The sequence below is a fragment of the Triticum urartu genome, chromosome 5A, assembly GCF_056163025.1.
Source record: "Triticum urartu cultivar PI428250 chromosome 5A, HENAU_Tu73, whole genome shotgun sequence".
Lineage (NCBI taxonomy): Eukaryota > Viridiplantae > Streptophyta > Magnoliopsida > Poales > Poaceae > Triticum > Triticum urartu.
In genome coordinates, this window is record NC_141877.1 from 676,178,473 (window position 1) to 676,199,216 (window position 20,744).

General features: G+C 44.2%; 3 protein-coding genes across 3 annotated transcripts; all 3 read right to left on the reverse strand.

Annotated features, from left to right (window-relative positions):
- Positions 1-8,518: 8,518 nt before the first annotated feature.
- LOC125527266 (germin-like protein 8-11) lies at positions 8,519-9,606 on the reverse strand. The gene is made up of 2 exons (XM_048691802.2): positions 9,417-9,606; positions 8,519-9,293 (listed from the first exon to the last, which is right to left on the reverse strand). Exons 1-2 carry the CDS (start codon positions 9,535-9,537, stop codon positions 8,725-8,727), a joined length of 690 nt encoding a protein of 229 aa, XP_048547759.2. The 5' UTR covers positions 9,538-9,606; the 3' UTR covers positions 8,519-8,724.
- Positions 9,607-15,462: 5,856 nt separating this feature from the next.
- LOC147974026 (germin-like protein 8-5) lies at positions 15,463-16,523 on the reverse strand. The gene is made up of 2 exons (XM_087522331.1): positions 16,337-16,523; positions 15,463-16,202 (listed from the first exon to the last, which is right to left on the reverse strand). The coding sequence occupies exons 1-2, from the start codon at positions 16,455-16,457 to the stop codon at positions 15,634-15,636; spliced, it is 690 nt and encodes a 229-aa protein (XP_087378457.1). The 5' UTR covers positions 16,458-16,523; the 3' UTR covers positions 15,463-15,633.
- A 3,052-nt stretch (positions 16,524-19,575) lies between these two features.
- LOC147974027 (germin-like protein 8-5) lies at positions 19,576-20,643 on the reverse strand. Its single transcript, XM_087522332.1, has 2 exons — positions 20,462-20,643; positions 19,576-20,321 (listed from the first exon to the last, which is right to left on the reverse strand). The coding sequence occupies exons 1-2, from the start codon at positions 20,580-20,582 to the stop codon at positions 19,753-19,755; spliced, it is 690 nt and encodes a 229-aa protein (XP_087378458.1). The 5' UTR covers positions 20,583-20,643; the 3' UTR covers positions 19,576-19,752.
- Positions 20,644-20,744: the final 101 nt, after the last annotated feature.

The following is a 20,744-nucleotide window of genomic DNA, read 5'->3' on the forward strand; positions in this document are numbered from 1 at the left end:
TGCGAAGAGTTTTATCACGCGTGACCAGTTCAGTGTATAAATCTAACAATTTTGTTAGCCTTCCTGACTAGGTTCATGGCACCAGAGCTCACCTGCTTCTTTTGCTAGAGTAAATGGTACATCCAGTGACTAGACTAGGCCAGGCGGCCGCTTGTAAACTGATTAATTTCTTGGAGGTGTCTGTTGGCAGTTATAGTATAGAAAGAAGTTTCCATCATATGATTTAATTGCTTCTATCACAAGCTTATTACAAAGAAACAACTCAAATAATAATTGTTTTTTGGGAATCAGATATCTACAATACTTCTGCTGGGGAATGATCAATCGAACTTACAAGAGTTTTGAACCAAAATGAAGCTAAAACAAAACATTCAGAAAAAATAGAACTAACGGCAACCAGAACAGCAAAATTCGTAGGGCTGGTTCCATGAAAAGTCACCACCCATCACCATAGTTTATTAGATATCATATACTTGGTCATGGTGAGAACTGGTGCGCATGAGGTCAAAGAGCAGTTGAGAAAAGACAGGTGATGTAAAGCAATCGTTTTCTACCTAGATAAAGTCACCTTCTTAGCTTTATCTAGTCTCTCCATTTACTTAAGTTTTTTATTTTTGCGGATTCCATTGAGACAGAATGCTTGCACTCAAGCTTTTCAAGCTGTGGCCACTAACATAAGCAAACTATATATTTGTCAGTTGTCACCGGATTTGTCATGAACAATAATGTGCACGAGATATGGCATGGGTTAAAAAGAACATACACATAATTATGCATTTAACTATATGTGTTAGTGGCCTAACATACATATGATTAAAAAGCATGGTTAGAGATATAATGGAATATCTTACCATCCTCCAAAACCAAGGGAAAAAATAAACAGAGAAACTTTGCAATATGAGTCACCTAGCTAGTGATATAAAAAATACTAGGTTGCAAGATGATGTGGTAGTTAACGGATTGTGTCAATGAGGAAGAAGTCGAGGTGCGTCATTCCATGCTTGAATGCACCTAATACACAACTATTATATGTAGCAGCCCTGTTATTCTCACATCAATTGGATATTTACTCGGTCAAAATTTTCTCAGAATAGTTAATTATATTAATCCACGTGCGCATAAACAATGACGATAGAGAGCAGAAACAATTCATGTGATCTTAGTAATATTAGTTAATGTCCTCTTGCTAAGACTTTGATCCTGATCATTTCGATGGATAATCTGACAATCTAGTCGGCTTTCTTGACTAGGCTCATGACACATCTCACCTGCCTCTTTTGTTAGAGTAACCAGTACATCCAACATCATCGTCGCGGACGACACGAGAGGTGATCGCCGCCGCCGGCCGTAGGCCCCCACACTCTCATCCTCCGCTGGATGTTGTCAATCGGCAATACTCCGAGCAAATCCATGGGCGATGGTAGGCGTCAACGGAGTGTCCCTTCTGTCCACTCCACTCCCTGGTTTAGGCAGAGGGTCCTCTCCGATAGTAGTTGGGTGGCGACGGTGCGATGAAGTTCAGTGTTTTCTTCCAGGTGGTGCATGGTTGAATGTCGTTGGCGGTCCTGGTTGAGTCTTGCGGTGGTCCAGCCTCTCCTCTGCTTCCTCTCGACGGCATGCTGGAGGCGTCTAATTGTGCGCTTCCGGTGCTTGGTAGCATGTTTGGCTTGTTTGTTCATGCTTTCTTTGATCATCTTGTGTGAAAATTTCCTCAACACCATGTATCATTCAGCCATTTGACTTTATTTCTAGAGGTAGTGTGGCTATCAAAGTCAATGATGATGTTGACAACTATTTTCAGACTAAGAAGGGTCTTCGCCAAGGGAACCCCATATCCCCTATTTTGTTCAACATCACAGCTGATATGTTAGCTATCCTTGTTCAGAGGGCTAAGGTAGCTGGCCAGATTAGCAGTATTATTCCCCATAGTAGAAGAAGGTCTGTCTATTTTACAATACACGGATGACGCTATTTATTTTATGGATAATGACCTAGATAAAGCAAGAAACCTCAAGCTTGTTTTATGCGCATTTGAGGAGCTCTCTGGTCTATAATTTTCATAAGAGCGAGCTTTTCTGCTTCGGCGACGTTGTAGAGTCCGCAGCTGAGTGTGCTGACATTTTTGGCTGCCGGCTTGGGCAGTTCCCGATTAGGTATCTCGGTATTCCAATTCACTATCAGTGCTTAACTATCGCTGAGTGGAAACATGTGGAAGAGAGACTTGAGAAATGGCTAGCCAGTTGGAAAGCTAAACTCTTTTCATATGGCGGGAGATTGATTTTGATCAATTCCGTCCTCAACAATATGGTTCTATACATGTTGTCGTTCTTCCACTTACCGAAAGGGGTTCTTCAGCGTTTGGATTACTTTAGATCCAGATTTTTTTTTTGGTAATGTGATAGTGAATCTAAGAAATACCGACTTGCTAGGTGGACTATATTATGCCGACCTAAAAGTCAAGGGGGCCTTGGAATTCAAGATATTGAGATTACAAACATCGCTCTTCTAAGTAAATGGGATTACAAATTACTCACTGAGAATGGACTATGGCAGGAAATCATTTGTAACAAATGCGTGGGGTCCAAAGCCATTTCTCAAGTTCATTGGAGACCCGGTGATTCACATTTTTGGTACGGTGTCATGAAGGCCAAGGAATTCTTTTTCTAGTTTGGTACTTTCTCAGTTAGGGATGGTTCTCAGGTTCGATTCTAGGAAGATATCTGGCTAGGCGCCACCCCACTTATGGTGCAGTACCCTAGCTTGTATAGGATTGTCAGACATAAATTTTTCACGATCAAACAAGTTTTGGGACAAAATAACCCCAATATTTCTTTTCGTAGGGACATCTTTGGCCGTTGTCTCATAGCATGGAATGAGTTACTCTCGTGTCTGGAGGACATTCAATTGACAAGCGAGCCGGACAAGTTTCATGTTGGGAAACGTAGTAATTTCAAAAAAAATCTACACACACGCAGAATCATGGTGATGCATAGCAACGAGAGGGGAGAGTGTTGTCCACGTACCCTCGTAGACCGTTAAGCGGAAGCGTTATGACAACACGGTTGATGTAGTCGTACGTCTTCACGATCGACCGATCCTCAGTACCGAACGTACGGCACCTCCGCGTTCAGCACACGTTCAGCTCGGTGACGTCCCGCAAACTCACGATCCAGTAGAGCTCGGGGAAGAGTTTCACCAGCATGACGGCGTGGTGACGATGTTGATGAAGCTATCGCGGCAGGGCTTCGCCTAAACACCGCTACAGTATGAACGATGTGGATTATGGTGAAGGGGGGCACCGCACACGGCTGGGAGAGATCTTTGTGATCAACTTGTGTGTCTAGAGGTGCCCCCCTGCCACCGTATATAAAGGAGCAAGGGGGGAGAGGTGGCCGGCCAGGAGGAGGCGCGCCAGGGAGGAGTCCTACTACCACCGGGAGTAGGACTCCCTCCTTTCCTAGTTGGAGTAGGAGAAGGGGGAAGGAGGAGGGAGAGAGGAAGGAAAGGGGGATCCGCCCCCCCCCCCTCCTTGTCCAATTCAGACTAGAGGGAGAGGGGGCGCGGCCTGCCCTGGCCGCCCCTCCTCTTCTCCACTAAGACCCATCTTGGCCCATTAAACCCCCGGGGGGTTCCGGTAACCCCCGGTACTCCAGTAAAATCCCGATTTCACCCGGAACACTTTTGATATCCAAATATAGGCTTCCGATGTATCAATCTTTAGGTCTCGACCATTTCGAGACTCCTCGTCATGTCCATGATCACCTCTGGGACTCCAAACTTCCCTCGGTACATCAAAACACATAAACTCGTAATATAACTGTCATCGAACTTTAAGCGTGCAGACCCTACGGGTTCGAGAACTATGTAGACATGACCGAGACATGTCTTCGGTCAATAACCAATAGCGGAACATGTATGCTCATATTGGTTCCTACATATTCTACGAAGATCTTTATCTGTCAAACCGCACAACACTATACATTGTTCTCTTTGTCATCAGTATGTTACTTGCCCGAGATTCGATCGTCGGTATCCAATACCTAGTTCAATCTTATTACCGGCAAGTCTCTTTACTCGTTCCGTAATACATCACCCCGTAACTAACTCATTAGTTATCATGCTTGCAAGGCTTATAGTGATGTGTATTACCGAGAGGGCCCAGAGATACCTCTCCGATAATCGGAGTGACAAATCCTAATCTTGATCTATGCCAACTCAACAAGTACCATCTGAGACACCTGTAGAGCACCTTTACAATCACACAGTTACGTTGTGACGTTTGGTAGCACAAAAAGTGTTCCTCCGGTATTCGGGAGTTGCATAATCTCATAGTCATAAGAACATGTATAAGTCATGAAGAAAGCAATAGCAGTAAACAAACGATCAAGTGCTAAGCTAACGGAATGGGTCAAGTCAATCACATCATTCTCCTAATGATGTGATCCCATTGATCAAATAACAACTCATGTCTATGGTTAGGAAACTTAACCATCTTTGATCAATGAGCTAGTCAAGTAGAGGCATACTAGTGACACTATGTTTGTCTATGTATTCACACATGTATTATGTTTCCGGTTAATACAATTCTAGCATGAACAATAAACATTTATCATGAAATAAGGAAATAAATAATAACTTTATTATTGCCTATAGGGCATATTTCCTTCAGTCTCCCACTTGCACTAGAGTCAATAATCTAGATTACACAGTAATGATTTTAACACCCATGGAGCCTTGGTGTTGATCATGTTTTGCTCATGGAAGAGGCTTAGTCAACGGGTCTGCAACATTCAGATCCGTATGTATCTTGCAAATCTCTATGTCTCCCACTTGGACTTGATCCCGAATGGAGTTGAAGCGTCTCTTGATGTCCAGTGATCCACTCCTGGATTACTTTGGTACCTCCCTGCTAGGCTAATAGCAAGGCACACATCAGGTCTGGTACACAGCATTGCATACATGATAGAGCCTATGGCTGAAGCATAGGGAACACTTTTCATTTTCTCTCTATCTTCTGCAGTGGTCGGGCATTGAGTCTTACTCAATTTCACACCTTGTAACACAGGCAAGAACCCTTTCTTAGCTTGATCCATTTTGAACTTCTTCAAAACTTTATCAAGATATGTGCTTTGTGAAAGTCCAATTAAGCGTCTTGATCTATCTCTATAGATCTTGATGCCCGATATATAAGCAGCTTCACCGAGGTCTTTCATTGAAAACCTTTTATTCAAGTATCCTTTTATGCTGTCCAGAAATTCTATATCATTTCCAATCAACAATATGTCATCCACATATAATATTCAAAATGCTACAAAGCTCCAACTCACTTTCCTGTAAATATAGGCTTCTCCAAAAGTCTGTATAAAACCATATGCTTTGATCACACTATCAAAACGTTTATTCCAACTCCGAGATGCTTGCACCAGTCCATAAATGGATTGCTGGAGCTTGCACACTTTGTTAGCTCCCTTTGGATCGATAAAACCTTCAGGTTGCATCATATACAACTCTTCTTCCAGAAATCCATTCAGGAATGCAGTCTTTACATCCATTTTCCAAATTTCATAATCATAAAATGCGGCAATTGCTAACATGATTCGGACGGATTTAAGCATCGCTACGGGTGAGAAGGTCTCATTGTAGTAAACTCCTTGAACTTGTCGAAAACCTTTTGCAACAAGTCGAGATTTGTAGACAGTAACATTACCGTCAGTGTCTGTCTTCTTCTTGAAGATCCATTTGTTCTCGATGGCTTGTCGATCATCGGGCAAGTCAACCAAAGTCCACACTTTGTTCTCATACATGGATCCCATCTCAGACTTCATGGCCTCAAGCCATTTTGCGGAATCTGGGCTCATCATAGCTTCTTCATAGTTTGTAGGTTCGTCATGGTCAAGTAACATGACCTCCAGAACTGGATTACCGTACCACTCTGGCACGAATCTTGCTCTGGTTGACCTACAAGGTTCGGTAGTAACTTGATCTGAAGTTTCATGATCATCATCATTAGCTTCCTCACTAATTGGTGTAGATGTCACAGGAACCGGTTTCTGTGATGAACTACTTTCCAATAAGGGAGCAGGTACAATTACCTCATCAAGTTCTACTTTCCTCCCACTCACTTCTTTCGAGAGAAACTCCTTCTCTAGAAAGGATCCATTCTTAGCAACGAATATTTTGCCTTCGGATCTGTGATAGAAGGTGTACCCAATAGTTTTCTTTGGGTATCCTATGAAGACACATTTCTCCGATTTGGGTTCGAGCTTATCAGGTTGAAGCTTTTTCACATAAGCATCGCAGCCCCAAACTTTAAGAAACGATAACTTTGGTTTCTTGCCAAACCATAGTTCATAAGGCGTCGTCTCAACGGATTTCGATGATGCCCTATTTAACGTGAATGCAGCCATCTCTAAAGCATAACCCCAAAATGATAGCGGTAAATCGGTAATAGATATTATAGATCGTACCATATCTAGTAAAGTACGATTACGACGTTCGGACACACCGTTACGCTGTGGTGTTCCGGGTGGCGTGAGTTGTGAAACTATTCCGCATTTTTTCAAATGTAGGCCAAACTCGTAACTCAAATATTCTCCTCCACGATCAGATCGCAGAAACTTTATTTTTCTTGTTATGATGATTTTCCACTTCACTCTGAAATTCTTTGAACTTTTCAAATGTTTCAGACTTATGTTTCATTAAGTAGATATACCCATATCTGCTCAAATCATCTGTCAAGGTGAGAAAATAACGATACCTGCCGCGAGCCTCAATATTCATCGGACCACATACATCAGTATGTATGATTTCTAACAAATCTGTTGCCCGCTCCATAGGGAGAACGGCGTTTTAGTCATCTTTCCCATAAGGCATGGTTCGCAAATACCAAGTGGTTCATAATCAAGTGATTCCAAAAGTCCATCAGTATGGAGTTTCTTCATGCGCTTTATACCAATATGACCCAAACGGCAGTGCCACAAATAAGTTGGAGTGTCGGACACCGGGACGACGACCCTGGATGGCAGGCTGCGTGTCTCACTTTCCATTGAGTAGCATGGCAGTGTTTCTTGGTCATGCGGGTGGTGAGATGCATTCTGGCTGGTAGTCTTGGCGAAGCCGTCGCCCGTCAGTGGTGGCAAAGGCCTTATCCTGATCTACAGTTCTCGACCTGTTGTGGTAGTTCTGGTGGCCTGATTCCCCATTGGCGAGGTGCCGGGGAGGGTCTGAATGAAAGCTCCGAGCATCAATTCCTGTGGCTGTGATGCTTGCGGGTCTCATGTCCCTTTTGGGGGCATCGCCATGCCTCTTCTCCCCGTCAGTTCAGGATGAATACACTTGTCAGCCACCACATACGCGGTGGTAGTGGTGCATTGCGTCGTGACCCTCGTGGGGGTGTCGCCGGTGAGTGCGACTTTCTTTCGGTTGCGGTTGCATGTTCAAAATGGTGTGGAGATCCAATAAACCCTACCTAGAACTCTGGTGACTCGCGATATCGTTTACACCTATCTTTTACACGCGACGACGTCCTCTCTTCGTCCTTCCTGCTTGCCGGCCGACATGGATGACACTCCTCTATTTAGAGCAAGAGGCTAGAGGGTCCTCTCCGGCGGTGGTTGGGTCGTGACAGTGCAACAAAGTCTAGTGGTTTCTCCTAGCATCCAAGGTGGTGCGTGGTTTCATGTTGGTGGCGGTCCTGGTTGGGTATCAAGGTGGTCCAGCCTCTCCCGTGCTTCTTCTCAGCAGAATGGTCGAGGCATCTAGTTGTGTACTTTCTGTGCTTGTTAGCATGTTTGGCTTGTTTCGCCGTGCTTTTCTTTGATAATCTTGTATGAGGATTTCCTCAACACCATGTATCGTTCGATTGCGTAGCTTCCTTTATAAAGCAGGTGAAATTATGTTTCGAGATGAAATGCTTTTGTCACCAGCTCAGTACGCAGAAACATTTCAAATAATAATCTTTTGGGGGGGGGGGGGGGGGGTCAGGTAATAATCGCTTGTTTTGTATATTTATGCACGTTTACCATATATGTTGTAGCGGCTTCCTGCAACCTGGTCCCCACTGTGCCCAATTTCTAAAACTTAGCAAAAAAAGTATAGTACTTAACATAAGACAAAAACATAACGCTCATATGTTTTTTAATACAACAAGCCACCTCATCAGTTTCCATTAAAGAAGCAGCCAATCGAACTTACAAGAGTTTTGAACCAAAAGGAAGCTAAAACAACTAAAGCAAGCTCGATAGGAAAGGGACCGTAACTTACTAATTACATGCACCAGGAAGCAGGATACCTCAACAACGACTCCAGGAAGCAACCTTTGCAAATTCAACATTCACATTCAATCCTGAGCACAACAGGGTTCCAACCATGGCATACTTCACATGTATTGCAAGAAAATCCTAGGTGTTCACCCCAGCATTAAGCATATAATTAATTGTCATATAATAATCTATTATTTCATAACAAGGGGAAATGAACCTAGAATTTTAATTTGTTATGATAAATAAGACACGTCAGATTCCAAAAGAAGCAAATGAGATCATATTAGTGTGACAAATATAATATTGTCAATTATTCAGAAGGTAGAAAAACATTCACTGATTACAGACACACAATGGAATGACATATGCTCCATTTATTTTATAGATTAGGATGCATATCTAGGAACTCAACCATGTCCTTCACTTGTGCACTGGTCTTCGGGGTAATTAAAAAATGTCTGTCTTAGTAGTGGTTGTTCTCCCAGAACTGAGCCTGGAGATAGTCTATTGTGTTCTTTTCCACCTGAAATGCCTTGGCAAGAACATCATCTGATATTGGTGGGTCTGACCCAAACACTGCATTGGCAATTGTGATAGCCCCTGGGTTCTGGCTGCTTAGCGCGGCAATTGCAACAGCAGGCAGGTGGGGGTTGGGGTTGAATTGGAAGTGGATGAGCCCCACGGGGAAGACAAACACATCACCTTTGTTGAGCACCTTGGAGAAGAACTTGTTTTTGTTGGGGGCGGGCTGGTTGGATGTCACAAAGCCAACGTACAGTGTTCCCTCGAGCACCGTGAGGATCTCAGTGGCGCGAGGGTGCGTATGTGGTGGGTTTTGGCCCAAGGGAGCATAGTCGATGCGCGCAATTGATATGCCGAGGGTGTTCAGTCCAGCAATCTGCATGACGTTGATCAAAGTGACGTTGGATCCAACCTTGTTGGGCACCCTAGGCTTGTCGAGGTTGGCCGCCTTGAAGAAGTCATCTGCATTGACCTCCATCGGGTTCTTGCAAACAAACCCATTGACACGGACTGGGGGCAAAAGAGATGTACATGTAAGCTCAGATTTTACATTGTTTCGACTCGCATATAATTACCAGAAATAGATTTCAACATATGTATTTGGTGAAAACATGATGACAAAACGGATAGTACCTGGTGAATTCATGTCGGCAACACAAAAGTCCTGGAGTGGGCTAGGATCAGAAGCAGTGGCCTGCCATGAGACTAACGCAAGAAGTGCAGCAAGGAGGAGAAAGGAAGAGGAGGATGCCATTTCGTTTTAGTGTCTTTGGCTCTTCTGTTCTCTCGTCTTCCTATTTCTGTTTGTGGCGTGAGTGACGATGGTTTGAACATGCAGGGGATGCATGTGTTTATATAGGCGCAGAACTCGTGAGTAATAGACAAAGTCAAGTGCAACCGATCAACAGATTGAAATGGTCTCCGGCTGCTGATTAAACTATTTTGCATAACTTTACAGGTTCCCTTTAAGACACGTTTTCCCTTCAAAGAAGCAATGTGAAACTCTCTCCTGAGTCGCCACAATGCATGCAGGGCTGGTTCCAGGAAAAGTCACCACCCGTCGCCATTTAGGAAATTATTTTGAAGATAAGAAACAGCGACAAGATAAACAAATGAAATTCCACTACTTTAATTAGATACAGTATCACATACTTGGTCAGAATCTGAACTGGTGGTCTGGTGTGTATGCACAAAGTTAGTTAAAGAGCAGTTGAGAAAAGCCAAGTCATGTAAGGCCATCAAATATTGTCACGTACTCATGCGTGGGCTTGATTCATGGGTGCCTGCATGACTTCTTAAGAGATATAAATTGACTACTACTCCTGTTCTTTCCAGAAGTTGATATAGAATAATGTGTGCAATCGAGGTTTTCAAACTATAAAATTATATATTTGCCTGTAGATTTGTCATGAAACCCAGCAACATAAGACGACACGGCATATTGTGTGTGAAGAAGGAAGAAAGCGAGGCGCCTCGATCCACACATGAATCCACCTAATACATCTGCTATATGTAGCAGCCCCTGTACGTTATCATCACGTCAAATCTGGTATTTACTTGGTTAGATGTCTCTCGAAGTGGTTGAGTATTTTCAGGAGGAAGCAGCGGCATTAGTGGAGGAAGTGCCCAACCAAAAGGAGAGCTGCCACAGAGGCCATGATGATGGAGAGCAGGAAATTTTCATATGATCTTAGCAAGACTAGTTAACATCTTGCAAGGACTTTTATCAACCTGTTCTATCCAGAAGTTATTATAAAATATATGCAATCTATCTTTTCAAACTATGACCACTAATATAAACAAAATATATATTTTCCAACAGATTTGTCATGAAATCCAGCAACATAAGACAACGCGGTAGCTAGCGGATTGTGCCGACAAGGAAGACATCGACGTGCGTCGATCCATGCACGAATCCACCTAATACAATTGACATATGTAGCAGCCCTGTTATCATCACAGTAGTCAGATATGTATTTGCTTGGGCAAATTTCTCTTGCAGTAGTTGAGTATTTGCAGGAAGAGGTGACGACATTAATGGATCTGCCTAACCAAAAGGAGAGAGATGACGACCTTACTAAGAGTAGTTAGCATCCTCGTGCTAAAATTTTTATCATGACCAGTTCAGTGCATAAATCTAACAATCTCGGTTGGCTTCCTACCTAGGTTCATGACACCAAACCTCACCTGCCCCCTTTTGTTAGTGTAAACAGTGCATCCAGTTACTAGGCTGGGTGGCCACACATAAACTGATTAATTTGTCAGAGGTGCGCGTTGGTAGGTTTGTGAAGGAAAAGATCAAGATATTTCCATCAGACAAATAAAATGCTTCTATCACAAGCTTGTTACAAAGAGCCAACTCAGATAATAATCTGTTCTCGTATATTTATGCATACTGTCTATATATGTCAGACCTGGTTTCTGGAACCTGGTTTGGTGTGCCTAGTTTCTGAAATGTAGCAAAAATCATATTTCTAGTTCTAAATTTAAGAAGAAAAAATAACGATCATAAGTTTTTTTTAGAGAATTTGCCTCCTCATCAATTTCCATTAAACAAACGGCTAATCAAATTTACAAGAGATTGGAACCAAAAAGAAGCTGAAACAAGACATGCAGGAAAATAGAGCTATCAGCAACCAAAAGAGCAGGTTCACAGCGGAGGAGCAATAAACTAAGTCTCACATGCACCAGAAAGGGAGTGACCACAAGAACAACTCTACTAAGAAACTTTTGCACATTCAAGTTTTCACACTACAATCCTGAGCACAACCGGGTTCCAACCATGGCCTCAAGCATACTCCTCCTGAATCACCAGATTGATCTTTAACACCCTTTCTTCAACCCTTCCCCCATCTCGTGTTTCTGCAAAATGCTCCAACTATTAGGCTCTAGAATACGATAACATGATCATCTAGGATTTTTTTTATTAAAGCAAGCCGAGTTCCTAGTTTCCATATTGTCCAATGAATTGTTGTCTCCCCCACAGATAACCAATTTCCACAAAGACACGGGAAAATAGTTATTCCACACACTAGACAATGGCGCCGGCAATAACAACGGCGACGACATGATCAATGGGGACGATGATGACCCTAACGACGGAGAATATGATTTGGAGGATGAGGAGGAAGGAAGCCTTGGCCCCGATGAGTATGACGCTTTCGAGCTACCCCTTGAGGTCCCCAGCTCAAAACTATGTGCAAGCGATTGGCTAGTATGACCAAAAGCATCAAAAAGAAGTCCCAACATCTCAAGACCGAAGAAGATGAGCTAAACGACATATGGAACGAGCTCCTTAGGGCCGAGCAGGCCCGAGAACAAGCTCGAACAGACTGGTGCTAACAGATCTTACCCCATGGCAACTTGCTAGACTAGATGGATGCGGAGACCGAGGACAGCGCGCTTTCAAAACGTAACTGGGTTGAAAGCCTCGACCGTCCTCCCTAGTGCAGAGATCGACAGATAGGCACTGAAAAATATGCCTTCGAGGCGCATGGAGCCCGAGGTGGAGTCAATCCACCACGGACCACCACGAGATACAAACCCAAGGGGAAGTGGCCCTTAAGCTCCGAAACCCCACATCGACCAATCTACAAGTCTCGGCAATGCCCACCTGCTAGACAGACAGGATATTTTGCATAGCTAGCAAAGAATGGCGATGTGCGCGACTACACTTGCGACTGCACAACAACGATGTCGGACGTACGCCACACGACTGCAAGTGTCTGAGGAGCTACACACCCTCGATGCTTTACAGATGAGTTCATGCAACACCAGTTCCCTGCTAATCCCATAATAGGAAGGGTGATGTAGCACAACAGTAAAAAGTATTTTCCTCAGTTAAGAACCAAGGTTTATCGAACCAGTAGGAGTCCACAAGCTAGCAAGATAAGCAGCACCTGCACACAAACAAAATAAATGTTTGCCCCCAACTTGGCAAGGGGGTTGTTAATCCCCTCGTCTTGCTAGTTACAAAGTTAAAAGCAAATAGTGATAGACAATGATATGTCAAATGGCAAAATAGTAAAGAGAGCAATAGAGCAACACAAATAATAATAGAGAATGGACCCGGGTGCCATAGGTTCACTAGTGACTTCTCTCTCAAAAGCAGGTAATGGCATAGTAAACAAATTATTGTTAGGCAATTGACAAATAAATATCATTCATGGCATAATCTTGTATAGGCATCATGTGCATGACAATTAGACCATAATCCATCTGCATCTACTACTATTACCGCACCCCAAGACCGCTATCCAGCATGCATGTCACAGTGTTAAGTTGGCAAGAAATAGAGTAACGCAATAAGCAAGATGACCTTATGTAGCTCAACAGAAAGAAACGTAGCAATAAGATCAATCCCCGTTGTTTTATCCTTAGTAGCAACAACACATCATGTGCCTTTGCCCCCTTTTTGTCACTGGGCAAGATCACCGTGAGGTTGAACCTACTACTATGCACCACTCCCTCTGAAGAATTACCCATCTATCTCGGCCAGGGAAGACAAATAACTCAAAAAGTACACATAGTTACTTAATCATACAACAAAGAAACTCCAATTCTATTCAATGAACAATCTGGTCATAAATCCACAAATCATCGGATCACAACAGACACCATAAGAATTACATCGGATTGATCTTAGAGGAGATCATTGTATTGAAGATCCAAGAGAGATAGAGAGAGAGAAGAAGTCATCCAGCTGCTACTATGGAACCGTAGATCCTGAAGTAACTACTCAGACATCAACATGGAGGCAGCAAGGTTTATGCAGATGGCCACCCCAACGGTTTCCCCCTCCGATAGAGCTCCAAAACAGGGCTCCAGATGGGATCGGTTCGGAACAGAGACTTGCGGCGGCGATAAAATTCTCTTGTTTGTCTCTCTGAGGGTGTCAGGAATATTGGGAATTTATAGGACAAGAATTATGTCATACGGAGCTGCAAGGGCCCCACAAGCCTGGGTGGTGGACCAGGGGTTAGGCTGCACCCCCGGGCTTGTGGGCCCCTTGTCCATCTTCTAGTCAATTAGGTTGTCCACGCGTCATAACCAATGGCAGACATGACTAGGAAGAGAAATCCTCCTCCCTCCTCCCACGAGGTGACCAGGGGGACCCTCAATCCCACTGGCCCTCACCGCCGCTTGATGGTGCGGTCAGGCAAAGCCCAACCATCTCCGCCAGCGGTGGGGCCTCTGGCTCTTCTTGCCCATGCGGGGCTGGTGAGGGCCGGTGACCTGAGCCAGAACATGGCGGGGGCCGTGTGCCACGGTAATATAGTGGGTGGACGCTGTGCTCCAGCACCCTGCTGCCCAGTTGCCTGGCAGCTTGGTGGATGGGCGCGCCTGGACGCTTGTGACGACGGTGATCTAGGCTTCTAGATCTAGATCCAGACGACATGGGTTACGGGCAGCTGCCCCCGTCGTGGCCTCTGCTGGTGGTGGTGGAGGCGTAGCAGCAGTAGAACAAAGGGCGGGCTGGTTAGCTTCGGTTGCTCCGACGGCGGACAACAGCGAGCTCGAAGGTGGGATTCCCGGTGAGCAGTTTTGGTCGATGCCGGCGTTTCACGGGGTTGTCCTCGCCGGTGGTCGGGTGTCGTTGGTGGTCTCGCGCGTTGAGCTATGCCGTCCGCCGAGGTGGGGCAGCACATGGGGTGCTCGGTGGGGAGGTTTGTGAGAGGGATGGCGGTGCAAGGGTGTGCTGGTCGTGGATGCGTACGTCCTCTCCCCTTCGCCCCCCTTTCCATGCCTGTGCGCGCTGCCATAGCTCCAGCGGTGTTCTAGGCGGGACATATGCTTCGGCCCCGTAGGTTGGGGGCTGCCTTTTGTACCAAAGCCGAAAACTTTGGCTGGTCTTGGAGGGGTTTGAATGCAGGGCGGCAGCCCTGGCGGCAGGAGGCGCGACATTCGTAGGCGGAGTGTGCTCTCAGGTGCGAGCGGGCAGCCATGGCCACGTGGGTGGCTTGGTTGCGGGTGTTTAGCGGAGCTAGGGTGCGGCGGAGGTGTGAACGCTGGGTGCATCACTTGCCCAATCCGTGTACTGGCCGATGGTGGCAGCATCTATTGACGTCGTATCCTTTCCTGTAGGCTTCGTCGCGGCGTTCTGGCTCCTTTCGTCATGCTCCGGATGAAAAGTTGATCTACATGATCGGGCGGTGGCGGCTATCAGTGGTCGTACCCTTCTGGGAGACACCATTTTGGAGTCCTGGCTTCATCGTTGTCGGTCACACCTCTTCATTGTGGTTCATGGTGGAGGTCTCCATCGGCTCCAAACGGTCTTTTTCGCATATGTGTGGTTAGTTTGGTAGTCGGTGGGGTGGTGTGTTAGTGCATGACACCTTTGTATCTTGTCTTGCGTGTGTGTTGTGTGCGGTGGTGGCGTGTGTTTATATCGGTCTACACGGTTGTAATGCGGTGATGGTTGCTTTATATAATATAAAGCGGGGAACCCCTTTTTCGTCATAACCGATGGCAGACATTATAGTGCCGCAGATGTATTGCACACAAGCACTATATATGAGGAATTTCCCAACGTGTTCAACCAAACCAGCAAACTTACATTAAATTACTAGATAATCGTCTATTGTATCGGAGAAGGGGGGAAAGAACCCTGAATTTTTGTTCGTTATGGGAAATATGACACATAATAACCAAAATAGCATACGGCATCATATCAGAGTGATGAAAAAAGATATTGTTGATTATTCATAACATTGAAATACATTCATGGCTTACAGACACACAGCGGCATGACATATTCTCCATTTATTTTATAGATATAAGGATGCTCGAGATATTCAATCAAATCCTTGATTTATGCACTAATCCTCTGTGTAATCAACAAATGTCTGACTTAGTTGTGGTTGTTCTCCCAAAATTGAGCCTGGAGATAGTCTATTGTATTCTTTTCCACCTGAAATGCCTTGGCAAGAACATCATATGATATTGGTGGGTCCGACCCAAACACTGCATTGGCAATTGTGATAGCCCCAGGGTTCTGGCTGCTGAGCGCGGAAATTGCAATAGCGGGCTGGTGGGGGTTGGGGTTGAATTGGAAGTGGATGAGCCCCACGGGGAAGACAAACACATCACCTTTGTTGAGCATCTTGGAAAGGAACTTGTTTCTGTTGGGGGCGGGCTGGTTGGATGTGACAAAGCCAACATATAGTGTCCCCTCGAGCACCGTGAGGATCTCAGTGGCGCGAGGGTGCGTATGTGGTGGGTTCTGACCCAAGGGAGCATAGTCGATGCGCGCAATTGAGATGCCGAGGGTGTTGAGTCCAGCAATCTGCATGACGTTGATCAAAGTGACGTTGGATCCAACCTTGTTGGTCACCCTAGGCTTGTCGAGGTTGGCTGCCTTGAAGAAGTCGTCTGCGTTAACTTCCATCGGGTTCTTGCAAACAAACCCATTGACACGCACTGGGTGCAGAGAGGAGATGTAACATTTAAGGTTAGATCTTACAAAGTCGTTTTCTTGGATATAATTTTCAGAATCTGATTGCAACATACGTATCTAGTGATAACATGACAGGAAACCATGAAGTGCGTAGTACCTGGTGAATGCAGGTCGGCGACGCAAAAGTCCTGGAGTGGGCTAGGATCAGAGGCAGTGGCCTGCCATGAGACCAGTGCAAGAAGAGCAGCAAAGAGAAGGATGGAAGAGGATGATGCCATTTGAGTTTAGTTTCTTGGGCTCTTCTTTTCTCTTGTGTTCCTCTTTGTGTTTGTTGCCTGAGTGATGCTTTGAGCATGCAGGGGTTGTATGTGTTTATATAGGCGCAGTGAGGCGTGTGCGAACTCGGGAGCAATAGACATAGTCAGGTGGAACCGACCAACAGATTGAAATGGTCTCGGGCTGCTGATTAAACTATTTTGCATAAATGTTTTCCCTTCAAATGAAGCAATGCAGCGTATACAGATAGATAAAGGAACTCTATGTGATGTACGACTGAGTAGTAACGATGATTGTTTCTCCATTTAACCCGAGTCTCAACAATGCATGCAGGGCTAATTCCAGGGAAATTCACCACCCGTCGCCATTATTAATGAAGGAAAATATTTATAAACAAGAAATATCCGGCAAGAGAAACAAATGAATTCCACAAGTTTAATTATATATCTAAATATCCTGTGTTTCTATCATACTATCATATACCTGGTCATAGTCTGAACTGGTTCCCGCGAAATCAGTCAAAGAGAGCAGTTGAGAAAAGCCAAGTTATACAAGGCAAACAATTATTTTCTAGCTTGATGCCGACATAGACAAAGTTACCTACTCTTACGTGAGCCTGATACATATAGAGTGACTACTACTCCTGTTCGCTCCACAAGTTGATATAGTATTATGTGTGCTATCTAGCTTTTGGAACTACGAAATTATATATTTGCCAATAGATTTGTCATGAAATTCCAGCAACATAAGACGACAGAGTAGTAAACGGATTCGTAGCAGCCCCTGTTTGTTATCATCATGTCAATCCGATATTTACTTGGTCAGATGTCTCTCGAAGTGGTTGAGTACTTACAGGAAGAAGCAACGACATTAATGGACGAGTACCAAACCAAAAGGAGAGATGATACAAATGCCATGACGATGGAGAGCAGGAAGTTTCCATACGATCTAAGCAAGACTAGTTAACATCTTCTAGCGAAGAGTTTTATCATGCATGACCAGTTCAGTGTATAAACCTAGCCTTCCTGACTAGCTTCATGGCACCAGACCTCACCTGCTTCTTTTGCTAGAGTAAATAGTGCATCGAATGACTAGACTAGGCCAAGCGGCCACTCATAAACAGATTAATTTATTGGAGGTGTCTGTTGGCAGATTTAGTATAGAAAAAAAAGTTTCCAGATGATTTAATTGCTTCTATCACAAGCTTATTACAAAGAAACAACTCAAATAATAATTGTTTTTTTGGGACTCAGATATCTACAATAGTTTTTCTGGAGAATGATCAATCAAACTTACAAGACTTTGAACCCAAAGGAAGCTAAAACAGAACAATGAGGAAAAATAGAACTAATGACAACCACAACAACAAGTTTCATAGCAAAGGAAGCGTAGACTACTTCTTAGATGCACCAGAAAGACAGACCACAAGAACGACTCCTGGAAGCAACTTTTGCACATTCAACTTGAACATTGCAACCTCTGAGCACATTAACATATAATCATCTATTGGCTTTTGATTAAAGTTTTGCACAAACTTCTCATGTTTCCTTTTAATATGCCTAAGCGCTATTGCATCATCTGGTGTATGTCTGAGTAGTAATTACGATTATTTATCCATCTCACCCAAGTCGGCACAATGCATGGAGGGTTGGTTCCACGAAAAGTCACGACCCATCACCATAGTTTATTAGATATCACATACTTGGTCATGGTGAGAACTGGTGCGCACAAGGTCAAGGAGGAGTTGAGAAAAGACAAGTGATGCAAAGCAATCGTTTTCTACCTAGACAATGTCATCTGCTTAGATTTATCCACTCTCCCTTCTTTTAAGTTGCTTCAGAATGCGTGCAACCAATTTTTTCAAGCTGTGGCCACTAACATAATCGAACTATATATTTGTCACCGGATTTGTCATGAACAAAACTGTGCACAAGATATGGCATGGGATAAAAAGGACATACACGTACTTATACGTTTATAGATATGTGTTAGCAGCTTAACATACATATGATTAGAAAGCACGGTTGGAGATATAATGGAATATCTTACCATCCTCCAGGAAAAATAAACAGAGAAACTAGGCAATATGAGTCACCTAGTGATATAAAAAAATTAAGGTTGCAGGTTGACGCAGTAGTTAAAGGATTGTGTCAATGAGGACGAAGACACGCACGCATAAACAATGATGGTAGAGAGCAGAAACAATTCACGTGATCTTAGTAAGAGTAGTTAACATCGTCTTGCTAAGAGAAGTTAGGTGGTCTCGGCGCGAGAAAGTCCAATGTTTCTTCCAGGTGGTGTGTGATTGAATGTCGTCGTCGGTCCTGCTTGAGTCTTCAGGTGGTCCACCCTCTCTTGTGCTTCCTCTCAGCGTGTTTGGCTTGGTTTGCCATGCTTTCTTTAATCATCTTGTATGATGATTTGCTCAACACCATGTATTGTTCAGCCAAGCGGCCGAAGTCCGTTTTGTGATAAAATTCTTCTATGACAGGCTTGTTACAAAGAAACAACTCATATAATATTCATTTTTGGGCGGTTTAGGTAATAATCGTTTCTTTTGTGTATTTATGCATGTTTTTTGTATGTATGCTGGACCTAATTTTTGGAACCTGGTCTCCGGTGTGCCCAGTTTCTAACACTTAGTAAAGATCATATTTTTAGTTCTCAACTTAAGAAAAAGAAAAATAATACACATAAGTATTTTGATAAAACGGGACACCTCATCAAATTTCAATTAAAGCAACTGTCAATCGAACTTACAAGAGTTTGAACCAAAAGGAAGCTAAAATATTACATGCGGGAACCGTAAATTTCTTATTGCATGCACCAGAAAGCGAGAGAGCAGAACAACGATTCCAGGCTGCAACCTTTGCACATTCAACTTTCACATTTAAATCCTGAGAACAATCGGGCTCCAACCATCGCATACTTCTCATGTATTATAAGATAATCCTAGGTGTTCAACCCTAGGATCAAACATATACTGGATTACCAGATAATCATGTATTCTTTCTTTTTTACGTAACCATCTATTATTTCGGAACAAGGGGAAAAGAACCCAAAATATTTATGAGAAATACGACACATTAGAACCAAAAAAAAAATATGAGATCATATCCGTGTGATAAACAACGATATTGTCAATTATTCTGAAGGTAGAAGTACATTCACTCATTACAGACACGGAATGGAATGGCATATGCTCCATTTATTTTATAGATTAGGATACATATCTAGAAACTCAAACATGTCCTTAATTTGCGCACTGATCTTCTGTGTAATCAGCCAACCTTTCACTTAGTTGTGGTTGTTCTCCCAGAACTGAGCCTGGAGCCAGTCTATTGTATTCTTTTCCACCTGAAACGCCTTGGCAAGAACATCATCGGATATTGGTGGGTCTGACCCAAACACTGCATTGGCAATTGTGATAGCCCCTGGGTTTTGGCTGCTGAGCGCGGCAATTGCAACGGCGGGCTGATGGGGGTTGGGGTTGAATTGGAAGTGGATGAGCCCCACGGGGAAGACAAACACATCACCTTTGTTGAGCACCTTCGAGAAGAACTTGTTTCTGGCTGGGGCGGGCAGGTTGGATGTGACAAAGCCAACGTATAGTGTCCCCTCGAGCACTGTGAGGATCTCAGTGGCGCGGGGGTGCGTGTGTGGTGGGTTCTGGCCCAAGGGAGCATAGTCGATGCGCGCGATTGAGATGCCGAGGGTGTTGAGTCCGGCAATCTGCATGACATTGATCAAGGTGACGTTGGAGCCAACCTTGTTGGTCACCCTAGGCTTGTCGAGGGCGGCTGCCTTGAAGAAGTCATCAGCATTGACCTCCATCGGGTTCTTGCAAACAAATCCATTGACACGCACTGGGTGCATAGAAGAGATGTAGAGGGTAAGCTTAGGTATTACTAGAAAGCCGTTTTAACATGCATATAATTTTCAGAAATTTATTTCAACATATGTATTTGGTGGTAGCAGGACGGGAAAGCAGGAAGTTAAGTAGTACCTGGTGAATGCATGTCGGCGACACAAAAGTCCTGGAGCGGGCCAGGATCGGATGCAACGGCCTGCCATGAGACCAAGGCAAGAAGAGCAGCGAGGAGAAGGAACGAAGGGGAGGATGCCATTTGATTTCAGCTCCTTTGGGTCTTCTTTTCTCTTGTGTATTCCTGTTGTATTTGTTGGGTGAGTGATGCTTCCAATATGCAGGGATGTATGTGTTTATATAGGCGTGGCGAGCAGTGCAAACTCGTGAGCAACGGACATAGTCAAGTGGAACCAATCAACGG